This window comes from Mobula hypostoma, chromosome 6 (assembly GCF_963921235.1).
Source record: "Mobula hypostoma chromosome 6, sMobHyp1.1, whole genome shotgun sequence".
Classification (NCBI taxonomy): domain Eukaryota; kingdom Metazoa; phylum Chordata; class Chondrichthyes; order Myliobatiformes; family Myliobatidae; genus Mobula; species Mobula hypostoma.
Window position 1 is genome coordinate 144,144,113 of NC_086102.1, and position 25,261 is coordinate 144,169,373.

Sequence of the window (25,261 nt, forward strand, 5' to 3'; positions counted from 1 at the left end):
GATCTCTTCCTCCACCATCAACACTGCCTTCAACCGCATCTCTTCCTTTTCGCGCACATCTGCCCTCACCCCATCCTCCTGCCACCCCACCATGGATAGGGTTCCTCTTGTCCTCACCTACCACCCCACCAGCCTCCACATCCAGCACATAATTCTCCAGAACTTCCGCCATCTCCAATAGGATCCCACCACCAAGCACATCTTCCCCTACCCCTTCCCCGCCCCCACTTTCTGCTTTCTGCAGGGGAACACTCCCTACATGACCCCCTTGTCCATTCGTCCCTCCCCACTGATCTCCCTCCTGGCACTTATCCTTGCAAGTGGAACAACCTGCCCCTACACCTCCTTCCTCACTACCATTCAGGGCCCCAAACAGTCCTTGCAGGTGAGGCGACACTTTACCTGTGAGTCTGTTGGGGTCATATACTGTGTCCTCCTGTATACTGGTGAGACCCAACGTAGATTGGGAGACTGCCTCGCCGAGCACCTACGCTCCACCTGCCAGAACAAGTGAGTTCTCCCAGTGCCACCCATTTTAATTCCACTTCCCATTCCCATTCCCATTCTGACATATCAGTCCACGGCCCCCTGTACTGCCATGATGAGGCCACACTCAGGTTGGAGGAGTAAATCCTTATATTCCATCTGGGTAGCCTCCAACCTGATGACATGACCTTCGATTTCTCAAACTTCCAGTAATGCACCCCATCCCCATTCTCCTCTCTCACCTTATCTCCTTGTCTGTCCATCATCTCCTTCTGGTACTCCTCCTCCTTCCCTTTCTTCCATGGCCTTCTGTCCTCACCTATCAGATTCCCCCTTCTCCAGCCCTGTATCTCTTTCACCAATCAACTTCCCAGCTCTTCACTTCAACCCTCACCTTCTCCTGCTTTCACCTTCACCCCTCCCCTCCCTCCACCTTCTTACTCTGACTCCTCATCTTTTTTCTCCAGTCCTGATGAAGGGTCTCGGCCTGAAATGTCGACTGTCTACTCTTTTCCATAGATGCTGCCTGGCCTGCTGAGCTCCTCCAGCATTTTGTGTGTGTGTATTGTCATCAATACTTTGTTACCTTTTTTGACAAATTCTATCGAACTCACCCCTTAACAAAGCCATTAAACCATTTGCCATCTGACTGGTGTTACATTCGAATGAAAGAATTGAAGCTGGCGATCAACTGGGGCTTCTACACCTTTTGTGCTGTTACACGAAGACTAAGTGACTTCCTATTGATCGCTGACAATGAAGCTACAATGAGAACACTTTCACCAGACAAGGGATAACACTGGCAGCCCCCTGAGGAAGATTTTAAAAATGTCCACTAAGTAACTCTTTGTCATCAGCTCAAGACTTTTATACAGAATGGTGGTCATCAAAGGCCAGTTCAGAAAGCCATGCAGACCATGACAGAGGAATATTGACTTGTAGCTGAAGCTACTGCTGTACTCTCTCACAAACATCAATTGGTGATCTCTGGCACTTCTTCAATTAAAGTGTCATATGTCAGATTTGCTCATCTCCATTTCTTTTTTGAACTAATTGATTGATAATTGACTTTCTAGCTTCAGAATCTCAGATGTCATCACACTACACTTATTAAACCTCATATCAACTTCTAGCAAAGGTCACATGTAAGACCCAATCAATTTTTCACCATTCACAAAAATTTATATGGTTTTGTTTATCCTTGATATGTTTTGGCATTAGAAGTCCAAGCCAGAAATGCAGTTATTAGAGACGGCTACAAGATATCAAAGCTTTTCAATATCAATGTCTATCTATGCAGAAGAACATTACATTAAATTGTCTGAACAAGCTGAATTGTTATCCTCCTGTACTGCGGCACAACTAATATTACATGGCATTGAAGTCTAAATGAAATGTTTCACCCCCAAGAACAATATACTTAAGCAAAATCCTTAAGAAAGAAATACATGATTAACAGTGTCTCCATTCCAGTGGTGAAATTACCACATCTGTAATATATCCTGTTCCGACCTCTGTGTTCACAGTCTAAATAGAGATAACAGGTCTATGAATGAAGTAAGAGGTTAATGGAGGGCCAGGCAATGCAAAGGATCGAAAGAGAACTGTTGGGATAAAGACAGGTCAACAAGATAATAAGGAAGAGAGGACTCACACAGGAATGGATTAGGCTGATTCAGAATGGAGATAAGAGTGTGGAAGGGAGGATGTCGCACAGTCAGAATTTTGCAATTAAAGGCATTTGGCCAATAACACAGAACAATTAGAAAAGCAGCAATTAGCTCAGTCAGGTTACCGTTGTGGGGTGAAGCGATTTGGGCAGAAAATGTTCAGTTGATCAGAGTCATTATTCAATGATACATGTTCTAATGAGCGAGGTAGGTGCTACACAATCTGAACCTCAGCGCTGAATCACTTCACACTAATCTGCTCATTTAAACATCTGGCACTCCATTCAGTCCTATTGTGAACCCTAAACACCTGTATCACAGTTTAGACTTTGCTCATTTATTCATTTTACTCTGGAGGTAAACAACAGCACGATAAATGAAAATACACGCTTTTCTTTCTACAACAGAAACCTCGATGATTAAGCTGCCCCTCTAGTTCTTTTACAACTCTGGCCAAGCCAGGTTCTTGTTCATTCTGAGAGTGGTTCACCCTTTGTTTACAAATACAGATGTAGCAAGTATAGATGTTTCAGTCAATTAAAAAAGCCTGCAGCCAATAATTGGGATTCAAACCAGAAACTCAATTATTGTACAAGACTTAGAATGAAGACAAGAGACCCTCAGTTCAACACAAGTGGCTTTGAAAGTCATTGACATCAGTGCAATGTGCAAAGCAGCCAGACAAGCCGAGGGCCACTGGTTTGTAGAAGAGAACACTTTTGGATGAGAGTGTGCTAAAGGGGGTGAGGGACTTCAGGCAAGGAATAGTATACAGCTAGTGACAGGACTGCAGCTGGTGGGTTGCTGTTGTGGCAGGTAGTGGGCTGGAGCAATAGTGGGAGGATGGGTCAAGGTAATCTGTGATTAGGGGGTTAGAGAGATCAGCGGCCGCTAGTTTGGGTTGTTTGGTTTGCGAGAGGTCAGGTGTCAATCTGGTATCGTGGTGGAGGGGCCTGAAGGAATGATAACACTTACTTTTATGCAAGAGGATGTACTTGGATTAGATACTCGATGCCAGAGTCAGATGTATTCAGGGAGACCTCTGTTACGTTATGCTGTGTCTGAGAAAGAAGTACTTTCATCACCAGGCTTGACTGAAAATAGTCAACTGTAGGTGGGCTTCAGAACAACATGAATTTACTACTTCTGGAATCACTCTAAAATAGTGTCACAAGGGGAATGACGCAATTATTGGATATAGAAAGAGGCTGATTATTGTGAGTGTCATTCATGGCAGGTAGATTAGTATGGTTCCACTTGAAATAGATTGCAAACACATTCTGTTAGGAAGAGCTGAGCCGAATTGGAAAAGTCAGGTATCGTCTGTACTGAGGCAGCAGAACCTGAGCTTGAGGGTGAGGAATGACCAGAGATTTGGACAATCTAAGCACCGGGCCAGATTGAAATGGTCATGGTGTTGGAGTCGGAGGCAAGAGACAGAGGCCAGTTTGGCTCACCGCTCTGAGGGTTTGCTCGACTCTGTGCTGGACTGAGGCCTTCTGAATCAGCTTCTGTAGACTTCTGAATGGGTTGCAGTGATGCCTGGCTTTGTGAACTTCAGTTCTGGATGCTGTTTGCTTGCTTTTATTGTTTGCAACACTTTTTTTCTTTGCTGCACATTGGGTGTTTGACAGTCTTTTGTTTTTAATGTGTTCTATTGGGGTTCTTTGTTTCGTGGCTGCCTGTAAGGAGACGAATCTTAAGGTTGTATAAAGTATACATACTTTGATAATAAATATGCTTAAAATTTTGAACTTTTAGTTTTAATTTACACAGCATTCAATAAAATAAAATCACCGTTAAATCTCTGAGCTGATGTATTTTAAAACTGTATTCCTGGCCTTGTTGAGTATTGGATGTGCATTCTCCTTTGTCCCTGTGGCTCAGTGACTATGTTGCTTTTATTTTTCCTCTGTGGTCTTGCGTTATTTGCAGGTGCTGAATGACTAATGCGGCTGCTTTGCTGTGCTGATTGGCTACAATGGAATTACTCTATTCAAAAGCAAATTATGGATTAATCAAATCGACTGGTAGGCAAACGGTTTACTGGCAAAGAGGGGGAGGAAAAGGTAGCTTGATTATTCTTGGCATCTTGTTACACTCTAATCAACTCCTTCGTTCTTGAACATCGAGTGAGCCCAGTGGTTATAGGAGATATGGTTAGAGATGTGTACCTCATTTGCATCAATACCATTATTCACAGACCAAGTGGTTTGGAAACATTCGAGCATTCGCTGTTTCAGCTGCTTGGGGAGTCGATGAACACGTATGAAGTCCTTCAAATCTTTAGTCCTGGTGTGGTACAGTGAACGCCGGGAATACATTCTCTGGATTATCGCAGTGACATTTCCAAATACAACTGCGTGCATGAGAGCTGAGGGGGTAATGAACAAGAGCAAGTTAAAATTAACGTTCTTTTTTACAGTAGGCATGCAGATACTCCACCACATTTCCTTTCCAATTTTATTATTTTTTCACTGACCTAATCAACACAAATATATTTGTGAAATCTAGTCTAGTTGTGGGATTACTGAGAGAATTTCTACAATAACTTGTAGGGTGAGTGTTATTCCAAGCTGGAAACCCCATTTCCTTCACCTCTTGCCAAACAAATAGCAGTGAAACTCTCATCATCCTGGCAAAAAGAGGTTAGATTGATAAATATATGTTTTCCACTAATTAATACGCTCTTTAAAAATTGATAATCTTGCCTCCATCTTGGTAATAGAGCAAATCTGGAATGTTTGAGCTGTGGCTCATGTCTGAGCCAATGGCTCATTATTTAAATACAACTTTGTGGGGTATTCTAAATTACCTTGACAGATTCTTTGTAATGCCACGTTTTGAGCCATCCAAGGATACATTTTTCTATTTTTTCAAAGTGCATCAGTGATGTAATTTGCCAAATGATTTAATTTTTATATAGAACATAGAACATAGAAGATTACAGCACAGGAACAGACCAGTTGACCCATAATGTTGTGCTGAACAAGCTAAGAAGCAAATCTAAAACACCCAAACACTAATCCCTTCAACCTACACATTGTCCATATCCCTCCATCTTCCTTACATCCATGTGCCCATCCAAATGTCTGTTAAAAGCCTGTAATGTATTTGCCTCTACCGGCATTCCAGGCAGCCATGACTCTGAGTGAAAAATTTACCCTTCACATCTACCATGAACCTACTCCCTCTCACCTCTCACCTTCAATGCATGGCCTCTGGTATTAGACCTTCCAATGCTGGGAACCAGATACTCTCTGACCACTCTATCTATGTCTCTTATAATCTTGTAAACCTCCGTCAGGTTTCCCCTCAGCCTCTGACACTCCAGTGAAAACAACCCAAGTTTATCCAGCCTCCCATTATAGCATATGCTCTCTGGTTTAGAGTCTGGCAAACCTCTTCTGCACCCTCTCATAGCCTCAACATCTTTCCTATAGTGGGGTGACCAGAACTGTACACAATACCCCAGATGTGGCCTAATCAGAATTTTATAAAGTGGCAACATAACCTCCTGGCCTTTGAACTCACGCCTCGACTAATAAGAGCAAGCATTCCATAAGCCTTCTTAACCACCTTAATGACCTGTGTAGCCACTGTCAAGGAGTTATGAACTTGGATCCCAAGATCTCTCTACTCAGCAACACTATTAAAGATCTTGCGCTTAACAGTGTCCTGTCTCCTTGCATTTGCCCTCCTAAGGTGAACACCTCACATTTATCTGGGTTAAACTTCATCTGCCATTTCTCAGCCTATATCTACAAACGTACAATTGATCTATTTCATGCTGTATTCTTTGCCAGTCTTCTACATTATCCACAACTCCATCAATAAGTCCCTTCAACCACTACCTTTTGTCCTCTATGTGCAAGCCATTTCTGAATCCAAACAGCCAATTTGCCACAGACCCCATGCATCTTAATCTTCTGGATTAGACTTCTAAGAAGGACTTGGTCAAATTCCTTGCTATCATCCATGTGGACAACATCCCTCATCAATCTCTCTTGTCACCTTGTCAAGAAGTTCAATTGGTTGAAGGGACTTATTCGAGCAAGAGGTCTGTAATTAGTGGAGTTCTGCAGGGATCCATGCTTGGATCTCTGCTGTTTGTGATGTTTATAAATGAACTGAATGAAAATGTAGATGGGTGAGTTAGTAAGTTTACAGGTGGCACCAAGGCTGGTCTCACGACTTGCCACACACAAAGCTATGCTGGTCTCCCTATTTAGGCCATGGGTTTCCAAATGCTCATATATCCTATCCCAAAGTATTTTCTTCAGCAATTGCCCTACAACTAACTTGAGACTCACTGATCTATAGTTCCCAGGATTTTCCCTTGTTCCCTTGTTAAATAGAGGTACATTAGCCACTCGCCAGTTCTCCAGGACCTCAACTTGGCTAGAGAGGACACAAAGATACTGGTCAAAGGCCAGTAATCTTGTCTCTTGCCTCCTTCAATAACCTGGGTAAATCCCATTGCCTTAATAGTTATCTACTTTAATACTCATTAGGAGGCTCAACACTTCCTCCTTCTTGACCTCATGCCCTAATGTAGCCAATCAAGTTTTGCACAGTATGTGCAAATTGGAAAGAAAAAAAATCGTAACTGTTGGAAATCTGAAAGTTAAAAAAAATGTTGGTAACTCTCAGCAAATCAGGCAGCATCTATGAAAAAAGAAACAGTCAGTTCTGACAAAAGGTCTTTAGTCTTATTATATTAATTGCTTCTCCTTTTACTGATGCTGCCTGGCTTGCAAGCTACTACAAAATTCTGGAGGAACTCAGAAGGTCAGATAGCATCTCCGGAAAAGAGTCTCAGCTGAAATGTTGACTGTTTATTCATTTCTATAGGTGCTACGTGACCTGCTGAGTTCCTCCAGCATTTTGTACATGTTACACTGGATTTTCAGCATCTGCAGAATCTATTGTGTTTATGATTCGCTGCAAACCGTTTCCAACTCTTCCATTTCAGTTCCACAAGTTTTGCACAGGATGGTTCAAACACTAATTATAATCAATAACTATAACTACATCTATGCATAATATGATAGGCAGCAGTGCATGCCTCCCTCCTTCCACGTTGGAGGAATGGGTAAAATTTAATGCCTGAGTACTTGAATTATTTTTACATTGGGTTTGCTACTGTTTGATCAACTGATAGTATTAAAATCCATTATCCATAGATAGAAATTTAACTGCACTTCCTCTAAGTATTGAATTCAATTTTATCTGCAATAGATCTTTTCCAAAGACAATAAATGTGAATAGGGTTAACTTCTTTGCTGATTTATTTCTGACCAAGATTCATTCCCATACAGCAGTATGGGAAGTTTCTTGTTACTGCAGTAAGAACCTTTGCTAATCTTCGTCACGTGGCCTCTCCTCATACCCTTATTGACTATGATCAGCATCATAGAGAAACCTCCAACCATTGCTTGCCCAGGTCCTGAGAATCCTGTCATTTTCAAATCTTATTAAACTCACTCACTGTCTGAATTCGGTAGATTTTTAAATTATTAGTATTACAAGTGGAGCTTTTATTCCAGTTATTTTTTTAATCTTGTAAATATATCCCTTCATGTTGATTTCATAGGAAAGAGAATAGGTCAATACAAAACATTGCTTTTGGAAGAAAACAATCTTTCATGCAACCAGACTTGAATCTGTTGAAAAGAAATAAGTGGCTATTTGTATATCATGAACTCAGTTGGAGCTCCTGAAGCTTGTTAATCCAGGAAGACTTTAAGAGTTTGAAATACCACTTCACAAGGATAGAGATCACAGAGTAGACCAAAGTTAACACATGAGGACATCCCAGTTTTAAGGATTTTTGGAGCTTCTGATTTAAGAGATGGAAACAAACTAATCCTTCTGGCCTGTGGCTTGATGACCATTCTTTTCAAAATCATTGATAAATGATTGAGAGAGGAGATGAGGTGAATGATTTTTTTTTTTGATAGGTGTTGACAAGATCTGGAACACTCTACCTGAGAAGATGGTGTAACAGATCAAGTAAATGAGTTCAGAAAGGAGTTGGATTGGAACTTTGGAAATGTGCATCTGTCAGTGACAGCACGAGTATGGTACTATGAAATGTTTTTTCCTGTTCTGTATTACAAAGGCACTGGAGAGCTGCTGAAACCTGTGGAGTTTAGAGCAATGTAACTCAGCACCTTTAGGGAGAAGATCACAGGAACAGGCTAATTGACATGAATCCTGCTTTGGCTCCTTTAAGTATAGAATATTTCCTTTGTACTGACATTCTGTTCAACACTTGTTAATATTCCCAGAGGAAAATGTGCAATTTTGATTCTTGCCATTATAAGCTAATGTTTTGTGACTAAAGTATTTCTGTACATTATGAAGACACAAACAAAATTTTGTCTCTTTAGAGATTGGAGTAGAATTTCTTTCAGTGAGCAAAATGAATTAAACAAAAGAAGTTGACTAAAAAATTACATTCAAACATTATCTGATGAATAAAAGATTCTAATGTTCTGGGGATTACTATAATTTTATTCTGCAATGTTTCTCATTTACTACATTTGGCAAATTTAATGGAAGATTGCTCATAAAATAAATTGTGTTTAATATACATATAATGTAACTCAGGTTTTTAATCTATATTTATTTATCATGTATTTCATTGTACTGCTGCTGTAAAGTTAACAAATTTCATGACATATGCCAGTGATATTAAATCTGAATCTGATTTTGACTCTGGTGAAACCAGGTGGGTGGGAGAGAGAGGTGAAATAAGAAGCTGGGAGATGATAGGTGAAAAAGGTAAAGGGCTGAAGAAGAAGAGATCTGATAGGAGAGGAGAGTGGACCATGAGAGAAAGGGAAAGAAGACGTGCACTGGAGGAGGTGATAGGCAGATGAGAAGAAGAGATGAGGAAATAGGATACTAGAGTGGGCAATTGAAGAAGACTGAAGGAAGGAGGAAGAAAAATTAACAGAAGTTAGAGAAATTAATGCTCCAGCCTGTGAGTGCCCTCATCGTGCAGTAGCGGAGCCATGGTCTGACAAGTTGGAATGGGAATGGGAATAGGGATTAAAATGGTTGGCCACTGCAAGATCCTGCTTTTTTTGCGGATGGAGTGCAGGTGCTTGACAAAAGGTCCCCCAATCTACATCTGGTCTCACCAATGTAAAGGAGGCCACATTGGGAGAACTGGACACAGTAGATGACCCCAACAGATTTGCAGATGAAGTGTTGCCTCACCTGTTTGGGGCCCTGAATGGAGGTGAGGGAGGAGGTAAATGGGCAGGTGTAGCACTTCCTCGGCTTGCATATATATAGTGTGTGCCACGAGGGAGATTAGTAGGGAGGGACGTGTGGACAAGAGAATCACAGAGGGATTTATCCTTGCAGAAAGAGGAGAATGGATGGGGTGGGACAGGGTAACCAAATTCTGCTACTCTAACTGTAACTGCAGAGAATATAAAGCTAACTATTTCATTACTGATATATTTTATACAACTGCTGTAAATGTAATATACAATAATTTCACATATTGTAGTTTAGCTCTGGGATCAGATCCTTCTCATAGAAGCATAAAGAAAAGTCCTTTCTTAACCAGAAGTACCAAAACAATTGGCCAAGTGTGCAGCTGAGATCAAACCATTCATAATGTAGTGTTACTGTGTTAGTAATAACAAATGAAAATCACAGGGACATAACATGAAGTTAAACAATTTATGTTGGTTTCACTAGATAATTTGTGTGAGGTGAAAACGATTACTGTGAATAGATTAGAGACATGAATTATGAATGAAACACATCAAGACCATTCAAGCTTAATCAATAAGGAATCTCACAATGGAAAACATATCTAAGACACCCAATGACTGATTGAGGACTGTAAAAATGCCTTTATTCCACCCTGTAAGCTACTAGCATCAGAATTATACATCTCTTCTTTTGTATCTCTTTCTGTTACTATACTAGCTGATTCCTTCTGTAAGCCAGTTCAAGGTAATTTAAAGTATTGTTAAAATTATGAAAAGGATAAATTTGGGCCAGCTGAGTATATGTAAAATGTATGTCACAGCATTAATTCCATGCTTTTGTATTGATCCTTCCAAACTAGCACTATTCACAGCAAAGCCCACTAAGGAGGTCTAAATTATTGGTTTGACCCAAAGAGATTCCAATCCAGCCTGAAACAAAGACCATTCATTTCAGAGTCAGCACTCTGCTCCAAGATGTGTGATTTTAAGGTGTCTTTCCTTGAAGAATACAATTTTTGCCAACAAATGTTAATCCAATCCAAGCTAAAATGTATTCGTTCTCTGATGAGGCTTTCCATTCCAGAGGATGGAAAAAAGATGTCCTCTTTTTTTTTCAGAAAACAGGGTTTCTCCTCCACTGTAATTACTGTAGCTCTCACTTGAATTTTCTTCATTTCCCTCACATCTGCCCTCACCCTCTCCCATCTGCCTGACATAACAGGGATAGGGTTATCCTTGCCCACATCTATCACCCCATGATTCTCTGCATCTAATAGAGTATTCTCCGTCACGTCTGCTATCTCCAACGGATTCCCAACACAAGGCACACTTTTCTCTCCCTTCCTCTCTCCACATTCTGCAGGGATCGTTCTCACCATAACTTCCTTGTCTGCACATCCCTCCCCTCCGAACCCCTCCAGACACTTATTCCTGCAACCACGCTAAGTGTTACACCTGCCCTGACACCTCTTCCTTCACCACTACTCAGGGACCTAAACTGCCCTTCCAGGCGAGGCTATATTTCATCAGAGTTGTTTTTTGTATCTGGTGCTCCCGGTGCAGCTTCCTGTACATTGGTGAGGCATGGGACAGATTGAGGATTGCTTCCTCGGGCACCCTCGCTCCATCAGCCATAGCAGCCAGGACCTCCTGGTGGCCAGCCATCTTAATTCCACTTTGCATTTCCACACCAACATGTTTGTGGACAGTCTCCTCTACTGCCACACTGAGGCCAAATGCAGACTGGAGGAACAGCAGATCATATTCCATCTTGGTAGCGTCCAACCTGGTGCCATCAGCATCAATTTCCCTAACCTATGGTAACCATTTCTTTCTCTCCTCACTCCCTTTTGTTTTCCCCTATCCTCCTGGTTCCATTACCTGTTGTGTATTTAACATTTCGGTAGTAGTTGAGTAATATTGTAAATATATTGTTTGAATAAGCATTCTTGTTGTTTGAATAATCAATTACGGGTTATATGTATAAGTACATGAATTTTATACGTTATCACAGTATCACATGATATGCATGTAAACTTGAAGTTAGACTCACATTTCGGGCTCCTGTGTCTTCCTTTGAATTAGTTTAATGTTTTGAAGTTAAACCGAAAGCGAATTAAGGAAGGTACTGGATGATGCCCCAAATATCTCCATGCCAAATACTATGAACTTTTGCCGAACAGAGAGAAAACAGGCATTGGTGCCAACCTCTGAGCCTCTGTTTGGAAAGCATATTGGACCAAGAGAGGACCATGCTGCCCAGGGGAATAATGTAAGTGACAAAAGCAGTGGTCCGACTACAAAAGTTTTTGTAGGCAACGAAGTCTGATGAAACTTCTGATATGTTAATCAAGCAGTAACTGGTGAAATGTGACTTGATTTTAAACTGGAAAAAAGTTCAAGGAGCTTCAGGAAAAGTTGCAAGCAGTTGACTTTTGTGAGTATAAAGAAAAAGAATCTATTCTGCGTATATTAAGGTTATCGCATGAACTTCAAGTGGGAGACAAAAAGCTGCTTGTAAGAGTAGATGAAAGGACCAGAACCCAGCTGGGTGAATGGAAGGCTAAAAAGAATGGAGTCAATGGAGATACGAAAGCAGATGATGTTAAGGATGAGGAAACCAAGAGCAGAGATCAGATCGTAAAGGGAGCAATAGAAGGATTAATAAGAAAATACTCAAGTGAACTAAATGGACCTTCTCAAGATCAAGATGCACAAATTAGAAGACAAAAAAAGGAAGGCGAAGAAATGTGGCTGCCGCTGTCACAGCCACTTCCTGCCATCTCAGAATTAACTCCTATACCCACCATGCAGGAGGGTCCGGAACCTGAAATTGTTTCACAGCCACAAGTCTCACCTGCCGAGCAGAATGGTTTCCTTTCTCAGGAAAGATATTATCCCACAAGAGTAAGAAAGCCTTCACAGTGACTAAATGTTTAGGCTTGAACAGGATGATTTAAAAATGACTATGCAGTGCGTGTATGTATTTAGTAGTTGCATTATATACTGTTCTTTGTATTTAGTTGAGATGCATTCTCTATTGAGTTGGAGTTTATAGCTAAGCAGGGAGGAGTGTTGTATATATTTAATATTTCAGTAATATTGTAAATATATTGTTTGAGTAAGCATTCTTGTCTCTGAATAAGTCATTATGGGTTATATGTGTAAATACGTGAATTGCATATATCACGCTACCACATGATACGTGCGCACCTCGCTTAAAGTAAACACAAAGTTAGACTCACATTTCAGACTCCTGTGCCTTCCTTTGAATTAGTTTAATGTTTTGAATTTACAAAACATAAGATTACTTTTACCCTTCCCCCCATCCTCAGAACCTACCCAGCACCATACCTTTCTCCTAGTGGTCCCCCATCCCCTCCCCTTTATTTCATCATCTAAAGTCCTCTCCTGTCAGATTCCGTCTTTTCCTAATCACTTTGCCTCTTCTACCCATCACCTCGAAGCTTCTCACATCATTCCCTTTGCCATTTTCTTCACCTTCCTAACTTCTCCCTCTCATCTGGATTCACTTATCACCCAGCAGCTTGTGCTCCTCTCCTTCACCCTGCAGCTTTTTATTCTGGCTTCTGCCCTCCTGGTTTCCATTCTGTTGAAGGCTGACAGCACGGTAACGGGCCCTTCCAGCCCGGTGAACCCATGCCACACACTCACGCCTATGTGACCGATTAACCTACTAACCTGTACGCCTTTGGAATGTGGGAGGAAACAGGAGCACCTGGAGGAAACTCATGTGGTCACAGAGAGAACGTACAAACATCATCCAGAGACACAAATATTCTTTGCAGATAAAATAGCCTTTCATTTATATTTCTTCCAATTTAATTATGGAATGGTCTCTTGAACAAAGACCCAACACAGATTGGGTGACTTCTTTCTAGAATGTCTCCATTCAGCCTGCAAGGGTCATCCGGAGCTTCTGGTTAGCTGATTAATTCTCTGTACTACTCTCATTTTGACCTCTCTCACTTCTCCAGGAAAGCCTAATGTAGGCCCAATGAACAACATCTTCCAGCTAGAAATGCAATATAGCACTAAATTTAACAATTTTGAATAACCAGCCTTTCCAGCTGGTTATCAACTTGTAGTGTAACTCTTTTTCCTTCGCTTCACAGATGTTGTCTGATGGACGGACTATATCGAGCATTCTGTTTTATTTTAGATTTCCATCATCTGCAGTGTTAGATATCTTGATGTTCTACTGCTGCTCTTTTCATTCTACTTCTGTTATCCATCGCTTTTTACCCCTACTTATCTCTCTTCCAGACAAATCAGCTATGACTAATAAGACTTCACCGCCTTCATTCAGCTGTTGCCACCACTACATGTGTCACCCAGTCTGTCTTTGTCTCCACCCTATCACCAGAACTCTTTTGGTTCTCTTCACACCATCATTTTCTCTGCAAGTGAAAGGATAAGGGATTATAACCAGAAGCATGAATACTGTTTCTCCCTTCATAGATGCTGCCGGACCTGCCAGTACTTCACAGGATTTTCTGCTTCCATTTTGGAGAACATCAGCAGTATTGTGCTTTTGGAATAAAACTGTTCCAAAATGTGATGTGATGATTGCAAAAACAAACAACAAAAAAAAAAATCCTGCAGAAGAACGGAAACAGCCTACTGAAATATCCTGGCATTATTTAAATTGCTACCTACTCATAATGCAAACATGAACAGAAAAAGATCCAGAAAGTCATTTTTATTGTTGGAACTTCAACTAATGTCTCACGCATCCCCTGCTACAAAGCTATTCATTTCTAATGTCTTACACATCTGAAGAACGATTATTGATCTGAAATTTAAATTTTATTTCTGAAATCACAGTTCTATTTGGGCTGTCAAGCTGCAGCATTTTTGTGTTTTTTTATAACATTCTATTTATAAATCAATCTGATCCAAAATGTCTGAATTGGGGTAAATTCTGCTCATTGCTAAATGAAGGTAACATCAGCAACATAAACTCAGAGTGTTTGAAGTTAACTGTGATAACTTTCGGGCTTCTTGGACTGAAAGAAAGACAAAAATAGTGCCAGTATTGGAATGGACCGCAAACTTACCTCCTATGAGCATGGTGCAAATGGAAAAGATTTTCTCAGCGTCTGTGTTAGCTGACACATTCCCAAAGCCCACACTCGTTAGGCTGCTCAGTGCAAAGTAGAGTGAAGTGATGTAGGAACTTCGGATTGAGGGACCTCCAAACAGTTCAAAACTGGAAGTGTTTCCTCCAGAGCTGGCGTTAATGGAGGCATTCTGAATTGTGGAGTTTGTGGTGGTGGAGGCACTCAGTGCAGAAACAGACACATACGGAGTTCCCAAACGCTTTGCCAATTCATGAAGCCAACCTGAAATAAATAATGACTATTACTAAAGAGTTTTATACCTTGGCACTAAAGGAATCAGTAAAAAAAAAAATTATGAAGGAAATAAAATTTGTCTACAACATGCTGTAAAGCTGTACTAAGGAGATTTATCATGGATTCCAGTTATGTGCTTGTAGAAACTTAGGAGCAGAAGGATCACCACATGGCTCCATTGCTACTGGTACTTGCTTCTTTCTGTTACAATTTAGAACTGCTGATGTTGGCATTGTAGACACAGATGGAGAGCAAGGAACTGAACATTCAACTTTCTCATCACCCATGGTACTCAAAATCTGCAGAAGTCGTCTCTTGTAGCAGTTGGAGAATCCAGCAAATTTTATTCATTATAAAATAAAGTACATTATCACTGCAACAAATGAGCTGCATTTGGTAGATTTCTCACCAAATAGAATGAAAAGAATGACAATTGGGAGGACAAACCAGGATAGGGCTGACACAATGAATGGTAGGGCACTGAGGTGTGTGGTAGAACAGAGGCATCTGGGAATACAGGTCCATAATTCCTTGAAAGTGATGTCACAGGTAGATAGGGTCATAAAGAGATTTTTTGGCACATTAGCTATTATAAATCAAAGCAATGAGTACAGCAATTGGGGTGTTATGTTCAAGTTGTAAAAGATATAGGTGAGGCCAAATTTTCAGTATTATGTGCACTTTTGGTAAACTAGCTACAGGACAAGAAAAATGTCAATAAGATTGAAAGAGTATGGAAAAGCATTTACAAGGATGTTGTTGGGACTTGAGGACCTGACTTATTGCAAATGGTTGAGTAGGTTAGGAATTTATTCCCTGGATCTCAGGCGAATGAGCAGAGGTTTGATTGAGGTATAAAAAATTGTGGGGGGTATAGATAAGGTAAATGCAAGCAGGCCTTATCCACTGAGGTTGGGTGACACTACAACTATAGGTCACAGGGTAAGGATGAAGGATGAAATATTTAAGGGGAACCTGAAAGGGAACTTCTTCATTCAAGGGTTGATGTGAGTGTGGGACAAGATGCAAGTGGAAGTGGTAGATGTGGGTTCGATTATAAGAAGTTCGGATGGAAGGGATATTGAGCACTATGGTCCAAATGTTGGTCAATGGGACGTGATAGATTAACAGTTCACCACAGAATAGATGGGCTCAAGGTTTATTTCTGAGCTGTAGTGCTCCATGATTCTATAATATGTATAAATATTTCAAATTTCTTCTTGCTTCCTCTTCTAAAGATGATGGAACTAAAAGTTCACAGCCTTGACAGAACTGTCAGAATACCTCACAGTGAGTTTCTATGCTTGTCCAATCACTAAGTATGTGGATATCTCTTTTAACTAGAACAGGCAAACTCCTGTGACACTGCAGTACAGCTCTCAGGTGTCTGTTTATCTGTCTCATCAACTTACTCAGGACTTGATATTGAGGAGAGGTTTGATACCAACTGTCTGCCTTCTAATGTCAGATATTCTACCCAATAGGTTTGGCCAAGGAGTGCCTTGGGGGAAATATTTGAGGGCAGATTACGTTGTTAAGAGTAGTTAATACCTTTAAAGGATGATCATCCTGCTTTCTAGAAAGAGAACTGTTGGATTGAAAGGCCTATGGATGCTGCCTGACTTGCTAAGTTCCTTCAGCACTTTGTGTGTGTTGCTCAATATTCCCAGCATGTGCAGAATTTCTTGTATTTAAGGACCCAAGTACTTTGCAGAAATATATAGAAGCTGGGAGTGGGTGGGAGACTCAGAAGGGGCAATTCCTCTGATAGCCAGTGAGGGTGAAAAGTCTTACAAATACAGGAGGTTAAAATACAGTCAAGTTGGATACTGAACATCGATACTGAACAGCACATGGATGCCAGTTCAAAGCACTCCACCTCTAAACCACCATATGCTGATATATTCCCTGGAATTATGCTTTGAATACTTGTTTTAATATGTTTATGGAATATGGATGTCATTATTGCCATTTATTGTCCATCCTTGATTTCCTGTTGAACTGAGATAATAGTTAAGTGTCAGTGACATACTTAGACTGAAAACTACATGCTGGCTAAGCTAAATTGACCTAGACCATAAGACAAAGGAGCAGAAGTCAGCCATTCGGCCCATCAAGTCTGCTCCGCCATTTTATCATGAGCTGATCCATTCTCCCATTTAGTCCCACTCCCCCGCCTTCTCATCATAACCTTTGATGCCCTGGCTAATCAGATACCTATCAATCTCTGCCTTAAATACACCCAATGACTTGGTCTCCACTGCCGCCTGTGGCAGCAAATTCCATAGATTCACCACCCTCTGGCTAAAAAAATTTCTTTGCATTTCTGTTCTGAATGGGCACCCTTCAATCCTTAAGTCATGCTTTCTCGTACTAGACTCCCCCATCATGGGAAACAGCTTTGCCACATCCACTCTGTCCATGCCTTTCAACATTCGAAATGTTTCTATGAGGTCTCCCTCATTCTTCTAAACTCCACGGAATATAGTCCAAGAGTGGACAAACGTTCCTTGTATGTTAACCCTCTTATTCCTGGAATCATTCTAGTGAATCTTCTCTGTACCCTCTCTAACATCAGCACATCCTTTCTTAAATAAGGAGCCCAAAACTGCCCACAGTACTCCAAGTGAGGTCTCACCAGCGCCTTATAGAGCCTCATCATCACATCCCTGCTCCTATACTCTATTCCTCTAGAAATGAATGCCAACATTGCATTCGCCTTCTTCACCACCGACTCAACCTGGAGGTTAACCTTAAGGGTATCCTGTATGAGGACTCCCAAGTCCCGTTGCATCTCAGAACTTTGAATTCTCTACCTAATAGTCTGCCCGTTTATTACTTCTGCCAAAGTGCGTAACCATACACTTTCCAACATTGTATTTCATTTGCCACTTCTTTGTCCATTCTTCCAATCTACCCAAGTCTCTCTGCAGACTCAAGTTTCCTCAGCACTACCGGCCCCTCCACCTATCTTTGTATCATCAGCAAACTTAGCCACAAAGCCATCTATTCCATAATCCAAATCGTTGATGTACAACGTAAAAAGAAGCGGCCCCAACACGGACCCCTGTGGAAAACCACTGGTAACCGGCAGCCAACCAGAATAGGATCCCTTAATTCCCACTCTCTGTTTCCTGACAATCAGCCAACGCCCTATCCACGTATGTAACTTTCCCATAATTCCATGGGCTCTTATCTTGTTAAGCAGCCTCATGTGTGGCACCTTGTCAAAGGCCTTCTGAAAATCCAAATATACAACATCCACTGCATCTCCCTTGTCTAGCCTACTGGTAATTTCCTCAAAAAATTGTAATAGGTTTGTCAGGCAGGATTTTCCTTTAAGAAAACCATGCTGAGTTCTGCCTATCTTGTCATATGCCTCCAGGTACTCCGTAACTTCATCCTTGACAATCGACTCCAACAACTTCCCAACCACCGATGTCAAGCTAACAGGTCTATAATTTCCTTTTTGCTTCCTTGCCCCCTTCTTAAATAGTGGAGTGACATTTGCAATCTTCCAGTCCTCCGGAACCATGCCAGAATCTATCGACTTTTGAAAGACCATCGCTAATGCCTCCGCAATCTCCACAGCTACTTCCTTCAGAAGTTCAGAAAGAAACTGGTGTTTTCTTCTAAATAATCTCATTGTTTCATCACTACTGTAACTGTGGGTAGCTTTCTTTTTAGTTCCAGATTTACTTTACTTAATTCTGCCATGATGGATCTGAACTCACATCTCTGGGTCGATGGTTCAGAAATAAGGCTATAGGTATTCTTCACTGAATCAACCAAGTTCAGGGTTTTGCTAAAAGCACACACACACAAATCTCCATCTTTGTCATTTTAGTTCATTATTGATAGCAGTTATTGATTTACTTTCTGTTATGACTGCAAGTGATTAATAGAACAAAATAAATCTTAATTGAAACCAAGCTCTGCATTTTACATACAATCTGTTCTGAAAGGATAAATGAATGGTGTGATCATAAAATGCAGCAAAATCTACTGTGTAATAGGAACAATGGTGAAGTGAACATTTGAGCAATATCCCCCTGTAGAATCTTAGCCTTTTGGGCAGCAGTGACATTTTGCTAACAAGAGGCTTGAAGGACTCATCTCAGATCTGCTCACAACAGATGAAGCAGTATCCTGTTGAATGTTGAGAGAGTACAGGGTCAAATGCAAAAAGCTGCAAATCCTGAGAAATAGTGGAAAACACCCTTAACAACAATAAAAAAAAAATCACTTGTAAATTGCATTGCGTGCAAGCGGGCCAGAGACTGAAGAGTATCATTGCTTCTATAAATGATGTTTTATCTTTCTTGATGGGAATTTGGAGAAATGAAGCCATGCGATGAGCAAACCAGATTAAGATGAGATTAACTGACTGCTCTATTCACTGAGATTTCCAGCTGTGGGCTGTTCTAAATTTGAAATCAAGCCCTCACCTTCTCATGTTTATCTAACCTGAATAATAAACATCACTGTGACAATAGGATTTGAGAATGAGGTTAAAAAGAAACATACAAAGTAGAACAGTGACCTAAGATTGCAATTCATAACATAATAAACGACCTAAATTTTCTTGTTTGGACTAGAATTCTTCAAGTATCTCTTTTCCAAAAGTGCACCCAAAATCTACTTAATTTCCTGTTGGTTTTCTGTATTCTTTGAAGGAGGAAATAAAATAAAGCAGTTGACTGAATGCTGAGGTGCAAATCTTGAATTTGTGTGACCTTGCTGATTGCATAACACTAGAAACTGAATGGTCATTCTTACGTGCCTAATATAAAGAGTGCATGAAGTGTTATTTAGAATCAAAACCTAATCTCTTCCCATCCTTGTTAATAAACATACGTTAAGTATATATGAATAACATATCCATTCCTATTGCATGCTTCCTATTCTTCAGTAATGTGTCAACTTTGTCCAATATGCAATGACTCACAGAACCTCTCCAACTACCTCGGGTGGATATGCAACTGAAGTTCCTTTTGCTCTTTCATTTGATAGCGGTAGTGATTTTAAAAAAGCAAAATACTGTGGATGTGGGAAAATCTGACTAAATGCAGAAGATACTGGAGATCCTGAACAGATAAGGTCTCTGGAGATGACAACAGTTATCAGTTCAGGTCGCTGACCTTTCATCAGAACAGAAAGGTTATCGGTTTAAGACTGAATTAATCTTTTGGCACACTGATCCTAAAATTGCCACCTATTCTTCCAACAGCTTCCCAAACCCTACAAAAGAGCAATGCCACTGAAGAGGGTGATCATACCAGCTTCCACTGACATAGTTTTCCCTTCGTGAGACAACTTCAGCTCTTCTAAGAGATACTATCTTGTTTTATTTTGGGTAAGTTTGTCTGATATTCATTGGGGTTTAGGGGAGGGGATTGCATTGAAACAAATGTGATTCTGAAGATAGATAGCCAGATGCTGAGAGGCAGTTTGTAACCAGCTGGGAAGGTGAGATTCAGGAAGGCCAATTGAGGAGACATTTCCTCATCAGTTAGAGTTTTGACACTAAAATGTCAAAGGATATGGTGTTCAGGTGAGAAACCGGGATAGACTTGGATAAGGTGTTTTATCACATTGCCCGGAGTAGACCTGAACATCTGTGTGGCCTAATTTTGCTTCAGTTTTGTAGACAGTTGCATTCACAGCTGCTACAGTATATCCAAACCTGTGTTCGCAAGTTTTCTGTGTGTCAGCACTTTATACAGATCAGGAATAATGCAAATTCTGGAATGACTTCTGGCCTATTATTTAAGGCTGATGAAATGCAATTTAATCACATTGGCATTCACTCTCTTTCCTTCCACAATTCCCCAAATTGCACAATGTCCTACATGCTGGAATATACAGAACAGGCATTATGATGACTAATTTGTTATAGACACAGCGACACCAAACAAAAGTATTTTTCATCCCCTCTATCCATTGACCTCTGAAAACCAGCCAACGCCATGCATCATTTTTATCTTCATTAAACATACAGATCACAGTCATAACCTCATATCTCATCTATTTTTGGATCCTTTGAAGGCAATATATTCCAAAGCTCTATTCTTCAGACAGAACTTCCTGTCATAACTATTCTTAACCTCTCTGAAGGACAGGATTGATTAACTGTTATCTTTCTATATAATGAGGTAATGGCCATGTTAGTCTGAGAAGTCAGACTTTAATAACTCATGGCTGTTTTCAATAGTGCTGAATATTGTTTTTGTATGAAACAGGCAGATTCTAAAAGTCAAGTCAAGCTCTCCTTTTTTTGCACTCACAGCAAATTAGTTTATCCTAGAAAAGCTGTTGTTCCCTTGCTCAACACAATAAAATAACTTGACTGTTCACTTCCATCCCTCTAACAGACTTGAGGTATATTCCTCCAGGGCATCTAGCAAACTAAGTCTAGCAACACAAAGATCTGAAGAACATATGTAGCAGGTGCAGGGACAGGAAATTTGGCCCTTCAAGCTTAACCTGCTTTATCAAGATCACGGCTGAGTTTCCACCTCAATCCTTTTTCGTAACTCCATCTCTATATCTCCTGACTCCCTTAACAACTTTCATAGCTCCCCAGGCTTGTGAATTCAAAAGATTCACCCCACCTTGATATCCGTAATCTGTCAAGTAGGGTGCTGTGCACAATTCTGATTTGATGGAGACAGACGTGAGAGAACAGAGGAACATCTGGAGAAACTTCTGAAATGCCTTTTTCGCTGCCGCTGTTACTGTGTAATCCAGAATCTCCGGAGGGGAGGGCCCCGAATCCTCAGCTTTGCTTGTTGCTTGGCGGCCAGGACGGGGTCAAAGCACTCGGCAGAGATGGTGCTCGGTGCTCGGTGTCGAAGGGCTGGTCGGAGGCTCGAAGGTTTGGGTCGGGTGTTTCCAATGTATTGACAGTTGTCGGTGCCTGGAGGTTTATGACAGAGAGAGTTTCTCCCTTCTGCTGCCTGCTATTGGGAACTATCGGGAATCAATCGGGACTTTGAGACTTTTTTTTTTACTGTGCCCATGGTCTGCTCTTTATCAAATTATGGTATTGCTTTGCACTGCTGTAACTATATGTTATAATTATGTGGTCTTATCAGTGTTAGTCTTTGGTTTGTCTTTTTTTTTGTGATATCACTCTGGAGGAACATTGTATCATTTCTTAATGCATGCATGCATGCATTTCTAAATGACAATAAATGAGGACTGAGTGTCCTCATAATCTAATCTAACTATACTTGAAGGAATTTCTCTTCATCTCAGTCAGGAATGGCCAGCCCTTGTTCTGAAACAATGACTCGTGTTCTAGGTTTCTCAGCCTGGGGAAGCATAAAGATTTAAAGAGATTAGCTTTGTTTCTCACATGTGGATCGAAACATACAGTGTAATGCGTTGCTTGAGTCAATGGGCCACACATTCTGAAGATGTTTTGGAGGGCAGCCCTCAAGTGTGGCCATGCTTCTGACACCAACAGATTATGCCCACAATTTAGTAAGCTGAACTCATGCATCTTTGGAATGTCAGAAGAAACCGGAGTACCTAGAGGAAACACATGTGTTCACAGGGAGGACGTGCGAACTCCTCACAGACAGTGCGGGAATTGAACCCCGATTGAGATCACTGGCAGTATAAAGCGTTACACTATGCTACCATGCTTACATCCCCAGACTGTTGAGTCCTGTAAGATATTTTACATTTTAAAGAGATATCCTCTTGTTATTCTAACCTCTGGTAAATACAGATCTAGTCAACTCAATCTCTCCTCATGTGGCAAACTTGCCATTCCTGAACCATTCTAATAAATGAATGCTGCACTTCCTCGATGGCAAGTTTATCCCTTTTCCTGCAGATTTTCCATTCATTCAAAGCACTCAAGTCATCAGATGAGTGATTTGTGAATGTTGAGAGAGGTGTTTGGGTATACACCTGACCTGACACAATCCGCCTCAACTATGGCCAATAAGAACCTAACCTTAACCTGAGTATTTATAATCTACTCCACATCCAACTCAACACAGCTAGGAGTTATTTGCAGAAAAATCAGAGAAAAGAGACTTGCTTTTCTTCACATGTTGGTTTGAACAAGCACTAATAATAGGACACGAACATAAATGCTGAGACACAATAGATTGCAGATGGTGCGACCTGGACCAATAAAACTTCTGGAAGAACTCAGCGGGTCTGGTAACAGCTGTGGAGGTGGTGAGATTGTTAACATTTTGAGTCAGACAAATTAGTCATGACCTCAGGGTGTGCTACAAGGTCTTAACCCAAAACATCAACCATCCCTCTCCCTTCACTGATGCTGCCTGACCCATAGTGTTCCTCTAGTTGTTTGTTTATGCATTAATACCAAGCTAATTAACCTGACCTGGATAACGTAATAAGCTGGACGTGCAGGGTGGGACCTAATCTGAACTTGAATATCTCAGTCGGGATATGCAGCTGACTCAGCGTGCTGGAGTTGGGTATGCAGACCCTAAGTGAAAAGAAACTAATGCTTCATCATGTATACTGAGTAACACACATAAAAAATACTGGAGAAACTCAGAAGGTTAGGTAACGTCTATGAAAAGGAATCGAGTCAAGATGAGTCCTGATGAAGGGTCTCAGCCTGAAATGTCAATTCTGTATTCTCTTCCACAGTTTCTGCCTGACCTGCTGAGTTCTTCCAGCATTTTGTGTTCGTTACTCTAGATTTTCAGCATCTGCAGAATCTCTTGTGTTTATTCCTTTCCACAGTTTCTGCCTGACCTGCTGAGTTCTTCCAGCATTTTGTGTTTGTTACTCTGGATTTACAGCATCTGCAGAATCTCTTGTGTTTATGATCAGCATATATACAGTTATCTCACAGCTTGGGAAGTTTGGGTGGAGCTGAATGTTTTTTAATATATAGATTTAAATGCAGCTCAGATGGATTTGAAGGTCAATCTTCCCTTTCGTTTCAGCTGTACTGGTGCTAAGTGAAGTGAGATTTATAGTTTTATTCTTTTCCCAATTGATTTTAGCCCAGGGTGGCATTTAGCTCTAATTGTATTTCATACTTTAAGGCACCAACGTTAACAGCTGTCAGGGAAAATAAAGGTAGATAGAAGATTTCCTTTCAAAAATTACAGCATGATGCAGAGGCCATGACCCAAAATGCCTGAGACAGCAGTTGACAGCTGACAAAGTTGGAGGCAGGACTTTGCCAGCTGTAAAAGTTGTCAGTGATTCTTGTGGAGTCATACACCATTGAAACAGGCCCTTTAGCCCAATCGGTCCATGCTGACCATCAATGACCCATTTATATTAATCTTATCCTCCCCGTATTCTGCTTCACTCCCATTCACCACCGCCCCCCCACCCACCTGGCTCTAGCAGACTCTACCACTCACTTAAACACTAGGGGCAATTTATGGCGGCCAATTAACCCACAGATGTGCAGGTTGTGGAATGAAACCCAAAAGATATGGGATGGAACTGGAGCATGTGGAGGATGTCTATGGAGTCACCGAAAGAATGTGCAAAAGTCGGAGTGGAAAATTGAGATCAGTTTGAGGTGTTCCAGTAAGCAATCAGTTGATTTTAATTCTGTCTCCCCACTACTGAAGAGGTTACATTATTAGCAATAAACATTGTGCATTAAATAGGAGCGAGTACAAATAGTTGGTGTCCCTGGATAGTGTTAAGTTAGAAAATATATGGACAGGGAACGTTATTAACATTTATTCATCAGATTTCCTTTAACCAAAGCAGAAAAGGGAGTCATATTTTAATCACCTAAAGATCATTCAAGGATTAACAGAATATTTAAAGAAGCTATGAGAAATTTGTTGAGAAGTTTGGCCATAGTTGGTGCATGAGTTTCTTTTAAATACAATCCAGAGATTATCCAGAGTACATTTTCTTGAGATTACACTTTAGGTGTTGTGGCAATTATTTATCTTATCAGACTAAAATTCTGCAGTTGTGCTGATCTGCCCTGCCAATGGCATTTTCAAGTGGCAACAGTTCTGTGGTCCTCCAATTTTGATGCTTCCTCCATATGATTTCCTTCACTACATCACTGCCGGTTGTGCTTCATGCTGCCTTAGCCATTGGAGATAACATTTCCTCTTTAAATATTTCCAATTGTTTCTATCGCTTTAAGAAGCTGTTCACTCCTGCCTCTTTGACCATATATTAGATCACCAATCCTAACCTCCCCTGTGTCCCATGTTTGTTAACAATACAACTGTGAAACAACCTATATTTTTTTCAAAAATATACAAAAGGCACTATATAAATCCAAGCTGCTTTTATGTATCTGACAACGATTCCCTTCCTTCTTTTAGACTGGTAAGTCACTACATCACTTCATTGTTACATTAAACTTGGAAGTGGCCTGAAAATAAAGAGGTGGATGTCTCGGTTTGATACCAACAACTCTAGAAGTGCAGGTTGAGAATGAGAATCAGAATCAGGTTTAATATCACTGACATATGTCGTGAAATTTGCTAAATTTACGGCA

General features: G+C 40.7%; 1 protein-coding gene across 3 annotated transcripts in view; it reads right to left on the minus strand.

The window, feature by feature from the left end:
* kcnh3 (potassium voltage-gated channel, subfamily H (eag-related), member 3) overlaps positions 1-25,261 on the minus strand; it is a 648,677-nt gene that overhangs the window by 121,801 nt on the left and 501,615 nt on the right. For all 3 annotated transcript variants that reach the window (XM_063051908.1, XM_063051907.1, XM_063051906.1), the window contains exons 8-9: positions 14,476-14,760; positions 4,331-4,530 (exon numbers count right to left, since the gene is read on the minus strand). In XM_063051908.1, the coding sequence (XP_062907978.1) occupies positions 4,331-4,530; positions 14,476-14,760 (485 nt within the window). The remainder of the gene's footprint in view (positions 1-4,330; positions 4,531-14,475; positions 14,761-25,261) is intronic.